The 12,393-nt window shown below is 35.8% G+C and overlaps 3 protein-coding genes across 3 annotated transcripts; all 3 read left to right on the forward strand.

Annotated features, from left to right (window-relative positions):
* The first annotated feature begins 1,329 nt into the window (after window positions 1–1,329).
* LOC130462012 (uncharacterized) lies at window positions 1,330–3,067 on the forward strand. Its single transcript, XM_056830337.1, has 2 exons — window positions 1,330–2,562; window positions 2,660–3,067. Exons 1-2 carry the CDS (start codon window positions 2,413–2,415, stop codon window positions 2,942–2,944), a joined length of 435 nt encoding a protein of 144 aa, XP_056686315.1. The 5' UTR covers window positions 1,330–2,412; the 3' UTR covers window positions 2,945–3,067.
* Window positions 3,068–3,079: 12 nt separating this feature from the next.
* LOC130461461 (replication protein A 70 kDa DNA-binding subunit C-like) lies at window positions 3,080–4,954 on the forward strand. Its single transcript, XM_056829574.1, has 8 exons — window positions 3,080–3,108; window positions 3,180–3,304; window positions 3,402–3,486; window positions 3,580–3,712; window positions 3,811–4,098; window positions 4,201–4,392; window positions 4,466–4,540; window positions 4,636–4,954. Exons 1-8 carry the CDS (start codon window positions 3,080–3,082, stop codon window positions 4,816–4,818), a joined length of 1,110 nt encoding a protein of 369 aa, XP_056685552.1. The 3' UTR covers window positions 4,819–4,954.
* Window positions 4,955–9,689: 4,735 nt separating this feature from the next.
* On the forward strand, window positions 9,690–10,287 carry LOC130460674 (uncharacterized). The gene is made up of 2 exons (XM_056828065.1): window positions 9,690–10,158; window positions 10,248–10,287. The coding sequence occupies exons 1-2, from the start codon at window positions 9,720–9,722 to the stop codon at window positions 10,262–10,264; spliced, it is 456 nt and encodes a 151-aa protein (XP_056684043.1). The 5' UTR covers window positions 9,690–9,719; the 3' UTR covers window positions 10,265–10,287.
* The last annotated feature ends 2,106 nt before the right edge of the window (window positions 10,288–12,393 follow it).

Consider the following 12,393-nt stretch of genomic DNA (forward strand, 5'->3'; position numbering starts at 1 on the left):
AGTAACAGGGCGTGTTCGGCAGCATTTTTTTATACTCCCTCCGTCCCATAATATAGTGCCTGTTTTACTAAAATGGTGTCCCTAAATGATGTACCTATTTCTATTTTAAACCATTACTCCCTCCGTCCCATAATATAGTGTCCGTTTGACCAAAATCACGGTTATTAAGGTTAAGGATAACATTGATAATAAAAACAATAATGATTTGTACTTTCAAGATAAAGTACATGTTAGTTGGCAAAAATGGAGAGATAAATTATAGATTAAAGGTGTATACATACTCCCTCCGTCCCATAATATAGTGCCTGTTTTCCTAAAATGGTGTCCCTAAATGATGTGCCTATTTCTATTTTAAACCATTAATTTTTACTTTGAAAATTGTACTTTTTGACTTTTATTCAACCCATGTGCTTGATTTTTGTCCTTTTTAGGCCTATTTATTATGTATACACCTTTAATCTATAATTTATCTCTCCATTTTTGCCAACTAACATGTACTTTATCTTAAAAGTACAAATCATTATTGTTTTTATTATCAATGTTATCCTTAACCTTAATAACCGTGATTTTGGTCAAACGGGCACTATATTATGGGACGGAGGGAGTAATAAATAGGCCTAAAAAGGACAAAAATCAAGCACATGGGTTGAATAAAAGTCAAAAAGTACAATTTTCAAAGTAAAAATTAATGGTTTAAAATAGAAATAGGCACATCATTTAGGGACACCATTTTAGGAAAACAGGCACTATATTATGGGACGGAGGGAGTAATTTTTACTTTGAAAATTGTACTTTTTGACTTTTATTCAACCCATGTGCTTGATTTTTGTCCTTTTTAGGCCTATTTATTATGTACACACCTTTAATCTATAATTTATCTCTCCATTTTTGCCAACTAACATGTACTTTATCTTGAAAGTACAAATCATTATTGTTTTTATTATCAATGTTATCTTTTACCTTAATAACCGTGATTTTGGTCAAACGGGCACTATATTATGGGACGAAGGGAGTACAAAATACTTAAATACAGAATATAACTTTTTTTTTATATAGATACTAGAATGTGCTCTTGTATAAGCGGAAAATTTGTCAAATACAACCTAATAAAGTTCTCTATTTGCCAATTACAACCTCCAATTTCTAATTTTGCCAATTACAACCCTAAACTTGTACATCTATTTTAAATTACAACCCGAAACCATTTTCCGGCAAAAATCACCGGAAAATGACGTCATAACGTTATTTAAAAAAAAATGAAGTACACAAAAAAATTATATTTACGGTTATTTTATATTTTTTGTGTTAATTCTTATTTATCGAATTGATTTTTTTATAGAAAATATGTAACTATATTTTTTAATAACATTATGACATCATCTTCCGGTGATTTTTGCCGGAAAATAATTTCGGGTTGTAATTTAAAATGGATGTATAAGTTTAAGGTTGTAATTGGCAAAAATAGAAATTTGAGGTTGTAATTGGCAAATAGAAAACTTTATTAGGTTGTATTTCACAAATTTTCCTGTATAAGCACCGGATGTATAGAGTATCTATAATCTATCTATCTATAACTATATACTAAAAGAGACACCAGGAATGACACGTGTCATCTCCTGGTGAATCCTTTAGTATTTTTCTTTTTTTAATTATTTTTTAACTATTTAAAAATAAAATTCTATGTTTTTCCATAAAATTCCAAATAATTAATAATAATAGAAAAAGTTTTAAAAAAAATGTGAAATATTATAATCAGTTTAGTAAATTGACCGCATCTTTACCAAAATTTTCAAATGAACGATCATAATAGAAAAAGACAGAAAAAAAATCCTAAAAACGTGATATCCTGTGGAAAAGATACCACCATTTTTTTTAACTGATATCCTAAAAACGTGGGCAAAGATCCTGTTGCACAAAATCCTGTGTGAAGTGGAAGAGATCCTGTTGAAAAGATCCTATAGAATAATTATCAGTTACAAAAATTTTGGATTAAATGGAATTATAAACCAATTCCTAAAAACGTGGAGTTTCTAAAATTTAGGGGATAGAAACAGTTTACAGTTGATAAAATTCCCTTAGAAATAGAAAAGAAAAGAAAAGAATAAAATTAATCTACGTTTTACATTATGTAGTTCACGTTCAATTTTTTTAATAATTCCCCGAGTCCTGCAAAATAGGAAAGCATAGAACAAAATTTAAAAAAAAATCACATAAACTACGTACAAAACTTATAAATTACGAAATTTTAGGGAATTATAAATTTATAAAATACTCCCTACTTATCCAGTAATCCCAAGAATCCAGAATAATCACAACAAATTAGGGTAGACTAGAATTTAACTGGGTATATATACTCCCTTCTCAACCATCAATAATATCAAACATCAATATACGTGAAGTCTGAGAAAAAAAATGGCCAAGAATTTTACACCCATACACACTATTAATCCTTCTATAGAGAACATAACGATTCAAGCAAGGGTTATCCGACTATGGAGTGTTCATGCCTTCAATAATCCGAGTGAAACAAATGCTATTGAAATGGTTTTACTAGATGCAGAGGTAATTTGATCATTCATATTGTGCTAGATTCGATACTAATATTCAAGTTTTAGTATGCTGCTAACTGATTATTTATTTTATTTTTATTGTATACTAGGGAGGCAAGATTCAAGCTTCTATTAAAAAGTCTTTCATCTCAAAATGGCGGAATGTTTTCCTCAAAGGACAAGCGTACAATATTTCGTATTTTGGTGTTGGAAAGAATGCTGGAGACTATAAACCCACGATGCATCCATACAAAATTAACTTCAGAATGTTTACTCAAGCTCAAGCCGTGGAAGTGGTTGCATCGACCATTCCTATAGATGGTTTTGATTTTAAGTCATACGAAGCACTCAAAGATCTAGACAACAGTGTGTTAATCGGTATAAAAATCTACTAAATTTTTGGTATATTATATTTATTTTTTTATATTATTCGCTTTTAATATCATTTTTTTGTAAAAACAGATTGTATTGGATATCTTTCTGGAATATTATCAACTGATCAATTTATTAGAGATGGTAACCCCCAAAAAATGATCAATATTCAACTAGAGGATTTGCAGTAAGTATATTTTTAATGTTTTTAAGGAAAATACAATTATTATTTTTGTACTAACTTTGTTGTGTTGTCAGGAAAAATTTCTTGAGTTGTACTTTGTGGAATCAATATGCTGATCAATTGACAGAATATTTATCTAATCATCCAAATTGTCAAGTTTTTATTGCCATCCAGTATGCAAAAATCAAGACTTTTCATGGTATATATATTATTTGATATGAATTAAATCCTTGCGTCATTTAATACATTGATAGGTTTTGCATTCTTATACGTTTATCTTTCTTACGCATTTAAAGGTGTTGTTGGAATATCGAGTTCCCTATTTGTGACTGGACTCCATATAAATTCTGAAATTGCAGAGATAAATGATTTTAAAAAGAGGTATGTGTATTTTTTTTTGTTCTTAATACTATTTTTTTCTAATCTAAATAAACTGTTATAATAAGTATACTTGAAAAAAAAATTGTCATGCAGATTTGGGAGTGAAGGAAAGACTTCTTCAGAAATGGTGGAACAAATAAGTAGTCACATCTCTCAGAAAAATGAAAACGAGTTCCTGAAAAAACCGGAGAGGAAACATGTTGATGAGATTCTTGAAATGCAGGAGGTGAGCACATTAGTATTGTTTAATTTGATGCTTATATAGACAGAAAAAAAAAAAAAAGATCGATCTCAAGATACTAATTTTGGATTGTTATGGCATAGGTTTGCAACTGTGTGACATTAGCCACAATCGACTCTATTGAGCTTGAGAATGGTTGGTTCTACCTTGCATGTAAGAAAGACTACAAGAAAGTTCAAGATCAAAAAATTGATGAGCTAACGAAGTTTTGGTGCGAAAAGTGCAATAATTATGTAGATCCTGTTCCAAGGTTCAAACTTCAAGTAAGGGTGATGGATGAATTAGGAAGTGCTTCGTTTGTTATTTTTGATCGCGAGGTGGTACAAATCTTAGGAAAGTCTGCATTACATATAAGAGAATGCCAAATTAAGGTATACTTAGTTCATCTGTGATTGTTCCTATATGTTACTATATAGTAAAAGTGTATTACATATTATTGTAGATCTTTTGATCAATTTTTAAACTTGATGCAGGATGGCAATAAGGATGACAATGACGATTCAGTGCCTAAAGATTTAAAAGAACTACTGGACCGGAAGTTTTTATTTAAAGTTAAAGTTACAGATTATAACCTTAAGCAAAGCTGCCCATTATTCACAGTAACAAAGATGTCTGATGATGTAGACCTTATAAAGACATTCCAAGATGTAGAGGGTCCTAAGGAGGTACTTTTATAATCAAATAAAACTCTAATCTTTTTATCAATATACAATTGCTTACCCTCTCTGTTTATAATAGGTTATGGAGCATGAAGAACAACTAGATGTGACTTCAAAACCTGTCAACCATTTCAAGGATACTAACACAGAGAAGGTATAAAAATAAATATCTAAAAGTATATTAAACACACGTATACATTTGATTTGTTGTTTGAGAGACATGTATCTAATTATTTCTATTATATGCAGAATGTACTCAACAATGACAATGAGAATATGGATGACAATTGTGAGGAACTTTGTATCACTACAAACCATAAAAGAAGCTTTGAAGAGTTGGGGTGCACAAGCTCGGAAGGGCATATTACAACATCTGAGTTTTCTACTAATAAAACTCAGCGAAAGATTGTCGTCAAAAAAGAGAAGGACTAAAGTTACTGCTGGAACAATTAAGAGTATTTATTTTCATTTGTAGTATTATTATTCTGCTGTTTTTTTAGGTTTAAAGCTTTTTATGTATAAAAGTTTAATTATAAAAGTTTTGATTTTTATGTATATCGTTCACAAATCTTGCACGCACGAAGCAATGGAACCTAAGTGTTACCCTTAAGGGGTGTTGCAATGGTGCGGGCTGAAGGAAATAATGCCCTTGGTCCAAGTATGCATTCTATGTTAAGTCTAATAAATGCGGTTCAGTATTAATTAACAAGTTAATAATTCAGTGAGATCAAGTGAGCTGAATGCCTAGCTAGAGGCCGCTTCAGTTCAAGTGGAATTAATGATATTAATCCACAACTTACTCTTGACTGAACTCGTAGGGTCACACAAATAGTACGTAAACGGATCAAGTATTTAATGGCATTAGATACTCCATCTATGGATATTCGGAATCGACGGATCTTGGTTTCAGTGGGAGCTGAGATCATCACAGGCAAGAAATGAATACTCCGGAAACGATGATATTGCCGGAAACGGAAATATGGATCGTATCGGAAATATAAATATTATCCAAGTCGTAGATGTTGCCGGAAACAGAAACATGGTACGTATCGGAAAATATTATCGGAAATGGAAATATTGCCAGAATCGGAAATATTGCCGGAAACGGAAATATTGTCAGAATCGGAAATATTATCGGAATCGGAAAATAATTCCGGAAATGGAAATATTAAATATTTGTTCGAAACGGAAATTTATTCCGGAATCGGAAATATTAAATATTGTTCGTATCGGAAATGAATTCCGGAATCGGGAATTTAATCGGAAGCGTATCGTACGAATTAGCATCGGACGAGGCCCGCTAGACGAAGGCCCAGCACGAAGCCAGGCCGTCGCCCATCGAGCCAACGCACACCAGCGCACGCCAAGCCTCGACCAGGCCCAGCGCAAGGCCAGGCCCAGCCAAGGCCTTGGGCGCGCGCGCGCGGAGCGCAGCAACGGGCCGAGCGCTGTGCGCCTAGCGTGGGCCGCAAGGCTTGCGCGGGTGTACGGTGCTCGTGCATTGCATGTGCGGGAATCCTGAAGCAATCAGAATTCGAAGTGTGATTAAATCCTAAAACTATTAGATAATGATTATTTAATTAGAGTCCTAGTAGGGTTATAATTAAATAAATTAGTATCCTAATAGGATTCCAAAACCCTTTCCATAACTCTATAAATACGTGCCTAGGGTCACATATTTTCATAGATTATTCAAGTATTCAAAGTGAGTTTTTGAGAGAAAATTCAGACACATTTCTTACCTAAGAGTGCCGAAAATCTTTAGTACCTTAAGGGCGATTCTAGTTGGTCAATCTTAAGGCGGATCCGGACGTGCTGTGGACTATCTACGGAGGGACGACACTTGGAGTCCTAAAGACTTGTTCTTGTTCGGTTCGGGCGCAGCTAGGGAAGGCACGCAACAAAGAGTATGCATCTAAACTATGCTATATGATTATGTGTAAATAATATGTATTCCTGGCTAAATGGTTTTTCCGCATGATTTATGAATTGTCATATGTATCATAACCTAACAGTGGTATCACGAGCCCCTTATTATTTTCATAATCTAAATTGCATGAACATGGTTAAATATTACAAATTTGCATGAATTAAAAGGGGTGATTAATTTTCGTAATTGTTAATTAATTGCAAATTGCGTTTATTTAATTATACGTACGCAGTTTTTCGGCAGTTTCTTCGTTACCCATCCAAATCGAGTGATTTTTGTGTCAATTCCGCATGTAAAAGGCATTCTAAAATTTTGACAATTTTTTTTTTCTGCCGAACCCAGAATTCTCAAATTCGAAGCCTAACTATGACTTTTCGAAGGTTTTAGTTTTTCGAATGCAAAATTTCGTAAATTTAAGATGTTAAATTAAATATTTGCGATTCTTGTTGATAAATATTGAATTTTTGATTGACCTACTGTATATGTTTAACAAGTTTGAATGCCTAGCCTTTTTAATTATGCAATCTAATTTGTAATTATGATTAATTTGTTGAAAATTAGAATAATTTAGAATTAATTTGATTTTCATAATTAATTATAATTTAATTAGAAACCTATGATTAAAAACCACCATAAAAATTGTAAATTTATGATAAATTTTAAATTTTTATGACCTAGACTTGAATCCATGATAATCGGAAATCAATTGAATAATAAATTTTCGATTTTTCGCCCTAAAATTATGAAATTAATATTATTTATTAATTTGTCATTAATTTTAAATATAAATTTTAAATTTTTATGCGATTCGTTCATATAACTTGCACGCACAAAGCAATGGACGCTTCGTGTTACCCTTAAGGGGTGTTGTATAGTGCGGACATGCGACGACGAGCAAGGGAGCTCGTTGCCCATGCGGCACGAATGCAATGAGCAAGGGCATGGTGCACGAGCACAAGGCAGCAGCCCTGCCTTGTGTCGTGGGCCACGAGCTATGAATGAATGGGCATGGGCGAAGGCAAGGCACGGCAGTCGCTTGTGGGCAGCAAGCGAGCTGAGCCACAACGCGCACTGCCTCGCGCAAGCGCGCGCAGCCTCGCGCGCAGCGAGCGCAAGCTCGCGTGCCATGAGTGCTGCGCCCAGCGAGCGATGGCTCGCGCCCAGCGAGCGCTGGCGAGCGCGCACATCGAGCGCTGGCGAGCGCGCACAGCGAGCGCTGGCGAGCGCGCACAGCGAGCGATGGCTCGCGTGCATCGAGCGCTGGAGCGCGCACAGCGAGCGCTGGCGAGCGCGCACAGCGAGCGATGGCTCGCGTGCATCGAGCGCTGGAGCGCGCGCAGCGAGCACTGGCGAGCGCGCACAGCGAGCGATGGCTCGCGTGCATCGAGCGCTGGAGCGCGCGCAGCGAGCACCACAGCGTGCGATGGCTTGCGATGGAAGATGCAGCAGCTATGCGACGAGCGCATGGGCTGCGCGCACATGGCCAGCGATGGCTGTGTGCGTGTGGCCCATGGGCGTGCGATGCATAGGGTGTTTGCGTTGCGATTAGATCGTTTTGAATGTTTAATTTGAAATTTTTCAGTTTACGTAATTTTAATTAATTTTTAAAATTAATAATTTAAATTATTTTCTTGGATTTTAATTTTGAATATTGTAATTATAATAAATTTTATTTATTCTAATTATTTTACTAAAATTAAAATCATGAATTGATTTAAATACGACTGAAATTAAATTAAACTTTTTGGATTCAATTATAAATTTATATGAGCTTTAAATTTTAATTAAATTTGTATGTTTCCGGTTAGACTAGAAATACATTTTTATGTTTAAAATTAGTAAAGCAATTGAATTTATTGGTTTGAGTGGGAGCCCTTTTTAGTCATAAACTCTTGATTAGGTCTACAAATCCTTAAGGTTAAAACAATTTGATTAGAATTAACAATTTGATTAGAATTAATAAGGACTGAATAATTGGTAGATTATTGGTGCCCTTGATTAATTGCTGCAAATGTTTACGTGATGCATAATGTGTTTTACTAACCAGCTATGTGGGCCATTCATGATAATGAATGGGTGAATGGTATATATTGTATATGTACTGTTTTGCAGGTTATAAGTGACTAGTATGGCCCAAATAGGATAGAAAATATGGTCTGCGTACCATTAATTTGAATGTAATTGGTCTAAAGTACCAAAGCTGTTTTTCAATTCAAATATCGTCTGCGTACCATCAAATAGTTGTAATTAGTTATAGCTTATCCTATTTGAAGAAAATGGTGCCTCCCACGGAGATTTTCAAGACGGACTTTGAAGTCAAAGCTTCAAGATGAAGTCGGGCCATACTAGATCACATTTATCTTGTGCATGCTTTAAGTTATTTATTGCTTTAAATATGTCTTAATTATGCCTAAGATTGTGGCTTGATTATGTTGCATGATTAAGGATTTTAGTTCACTTAAAATCTAACCAACATAGTAAGAGCCTTAAGTTCCAAACTTAAAAAAAATTGAGTTATAAGGTGCCATGCCAAAATATACACTTGCTTGGATATCCTTTACATCAATCTAGTAATAGTTTTCGCTCAGCGAGGTGTTACTTATTGGTCCTAAAGGGGCAAGGTACACAAATAATTGTGAGTACATGTTAGTTTTGGTGAAACTCAACGATATAAGTAAGGAGTCCTTTTATGTCGTGGCAAAATCGATAGGTTTACCTAATAAGTTCTTAGACGTACCTATCAACCAAGAATAGTTTCTAGACTATTAGCAAAAGGTTTTTGCTTACCTAAGATGTTTTAGGATTAAGTCGACAAACTGTGCTTAGTTCTTCAATGATTTTAGGATCTTGGAATCATTTTATTCACACATGCCGGAACAAATAACTTGAATAAAATGCTTAATAAACATTGAATTATGCATGTATGCTAGAATTTAAGTTTATTAAGAGAAACTGTGAATGGTTATTTATTTGTTTATTCTTTTCAATTGTAGTTTTTAATATGGCAAACAACAATTCATTCAACATTCGATCAATTCTCGAAAAGGAGAAGTTGAACGGGAAAAACTTCCTTGACTGGCAAAGGAACTTGCAAATAGTTCTTATGCAGGAAGAAAAGGAGTATGTCCTAGATGAGGCGATGCCCGAAGCCGCAGGCGACGGGGTCACTCAGGCAGCCCTCAATCGTTGGATTGATGCCAACAAGGATGTGAAATGTCTAATGCTCGCCACCATGAGTGCGGATCTGCAGAAAACGTTCATCAACTCAGATGCTTTCACAATCATCAGTGAGTTGAAGAACATGTTCCAAGATCTGGCTCGAGTCGAAAGATTCGAGACTCATAGGCAAATTCTTGAGACCAAGCTTAAGAAAGGCGAGCCCGTAAGTCCACATGTTCTCAAAATGATTGGACTCATTGAGAATATGAGTCGGCTGGATCAGCAATTTTCTCAGGAAATGGCTATAGACACCATCCTCCATTCTCTTCATAGCGGGTATGATCAGTTCAAACTGAACTACAGTATGAATAGTCTGGACAAAACGCTCACTGAGCTTCACGGTATGCTGAAGACCGCTGAAAAGACGCTCAAAAGTGATAAGCAGGATGTGCTTATGGTGCGTGGGGGCAAGTTCAAGAAATCTGGAAAGAAGAGGAATGCTAAGAAAGGTGGCAACAAGGCCATCCCAACTAAGCAAACTGGCGCCAAATCTGTAAAGAGGAAGGTCAGTCAACCCACTTCTGAATCCGAATGCTTCTACTGCAAGAAGAAGGGGCATTGGAAGAGAGATTGCTTGAAGCTAAAGGAAGATCAGAAGAACGGAACAGTCGTTCCATCTTCAGGTATTTTCGTTATAGACTGTATACTTGCTAATTCAACTTCTTGGGTATTAGATACAGGTTGTGGCTCACACTTATGTTCCAATCCACAGGGACTAAGAATAAGTAGAAAGTTAAGCAAGGGTGAAGTCGACCTACGAGTAGGAAATGGAGCACGGATTGCTGCATTAGCTGTAGGAACTTACTATTTGTCGTTGCCCTCCGGGCTAGTTTTGGAACTGGAAGAATGTTTCCATGTTCCAAGTCTTACTAAAAACATCATTTCAGTTTCTTGCTTAGATGCTAAGGGATTTTCCTTTTTAATAAAAGACAATAGTTGTTCGTTTTATTTTAAAGAGATGTTTTATGGATCTGCTAGATTAGTCAATGGACTTTATTTATTAGATCACGACAAAAAAGTATATAACATAAATACCAAAAAGGCCAAAAAGGATGATTCAGATCTCACCAATCTGTGGCATTGTCGATTAGGCCATATAAACTTGAAACGCTTAGAAAGACTTCAAAAGGAAGGAATTCTAGAACCATTTGACTTAGAGGATTATGGTAAATGCGAATCATGTTTACTTGGCAAAATGACAAAGCAACCTTTCTCTAAAGTTGGAGAAAGAGCAAATGAACTATTGGGTTTAATCCATACAGATGTATGTGGACCAATGAGTACAAATGTTAGAGGTGGTTTCAGCTACTTTATCACTTTCACTGATGACTTCAGTAGATATGGTTATGTCTACCTAATGAAGCATAAGTCTGAATCCTTTGACAAATTCAAGGAATTTCAGAGTGAAGTAGAGAATCAATTAGGCAAGAAGATTAAGGCACTGCGGTCTGATAGAGGCGGTGAATATCTGAGCTATGAATTTGATGACCATCTGAAAGAATGTGGAATTCTATCAGAATTGACTACTCCTGGAACACCACAATGGAACGGTGTGTCGGAACGGAGGAACAGAACCTTGCTAGACATGGTCAGGTCAATGATAGGTCAGGCCGAACTTCCATTAGAATTTTGGGGACATGCACTAAATACAGCTGCACTCACTATAAATAGAGCTCCGTCTAAAGCTGTCGAAAAGACTCCATACGAATTATGGTTTGGAAAGCCTCCAAATGTGTCTTTTCTTAAGATTTGGGGATGTGAAGTATACGTCAAACGATTAATTTCAGACAAACTTCATCCAAAATCTGACAAATGTATCCTTGTGGGCTATCCAAAGGAAACAAAGGGGTATTACTTCTACAATACATCTGAGAACAAGGTGTTTGTTGCTCGAGATGGTGTCTTTTTGGAGAAAGATCACATTTCCAAAATGACAAGTGGGAGAAAAGTAGACCTCGAAGAAATTCGAGTCGAACAACAAACTCTAGAGAATGCTCAAGATCACATTCAGGATGAAACTCAGAGATCTTTAGAAGAATCTGGTGAGAATCATGGTCAAACTAGAAATGTTGCCCCGCGTAGATCGCAAAGATATAGATCTCAACCGGAAAGGTACTTAGGTATTTTGACGAACGAGAGCTATGACGTTCTATTACTTGAAAGTGATGAACCTGCGACTTACAAACAAGCTATGACGAGCCCTAGCTCCAAGCAATGGCAAGAAGCCATGCAATATGAATTAGACTCCATGTCTGAAAACCAAGTATGGGATTTGGTCGATTTGCCAGATGGCTACCAAGCCATTGGAAGCAAATGGGTTTTCAAACTGAAAAAGGACAAGGATGGGAAACTTGAAGTTTTCAAAGCTAGATTGGTTGCAAAAGGTTACAGGCAAGTCCACGGTGTGGATTACGATGAAACCTTTTCACCAGTTGCAATGCTAAAGTCTATTCGGATAATGTTAGCAATCGCTGCATATTACGATTACAAAATATGGCAGATGGATGTCAAAACTGCTTTCTTAAACGGCGTTTTAACAGAAACTGTGTTTATGACACAGCCTGAAGGTTTTGAGGATCCAAAGAATGCTAAAAAGGTATGCAAGCTAAAGAAGTCAATCTACGGATTGAAGCAGGCATCCAAGAGCTGGAATATACGTTTTGATGAAGCAGTCAGTGACTTTGGTTTCATCAAGAACGCGGACGAATCTTGTGTATACAAGAAGGTCAGTGGGAGCAAAATTGCTTTCCTAGTATTATATGTCGACGACATATTACTTATCGGAAATGACATTCCTATGTTGAACTCTGTCAAGATTTGGCTTGGGAAATGTTTTTCGATGAAGGATCTAGGAGAAG

This window comes from Spinacia oleracea, chromosome 5 (assembly GCF_020520425.1).
Source record: "Spinacia oleracea cultivar Varoflay chromosome 5, BTI_SOV_V1, whole genome shotgun sequence".
NCBI lineage: Eukaryota > Viridiplantae > Streptophyta > Magnoliopsida > Caryophyllales > Amaranthaceae > Spinacia > Spinacia oleracea.

Coding starts and splice junctions, on each gene's coding strand:
- LOC130461461 (XM_056829574.1), top strand. CDS start 3,080: ATGATCAATATTCAACTAGAGGATTTGCA. Junction 3,487..3,579: donor ATAAATGATTTTAAAAAGAG/GTATGTGTATTT, acceptor ATTGTCATGCAG/ATTTGGGAGTGAAGGAAAGA. Junction 4,099..4,200: donor TAAGAGAATGCCAAATTAAG/GTATACTTAGTT, acceptor AACTTGATGCAG/GATGGCAATAAGGATGACAA.
- LOC130462012 (XM_056830337.1), top strand. CDS start 2,413: ATGGCCAAGAATTTTACACCCATACACACTATTAATCCTTCTATAGAG. Junction 2,563..2,659: donor TGGTTTTACTAGATGCAGAG/GTAATTTGATCA, acceptor ATTGTATACTAG/GGAGGCAAGATTCAAGCTTC.
- LOC130460674 (XM_056828065.1), top strand. CDS start 9,720: ATGATTGGACTCATTGAGAATATGAGTCGGCTGGATCAGCAATTTTCT.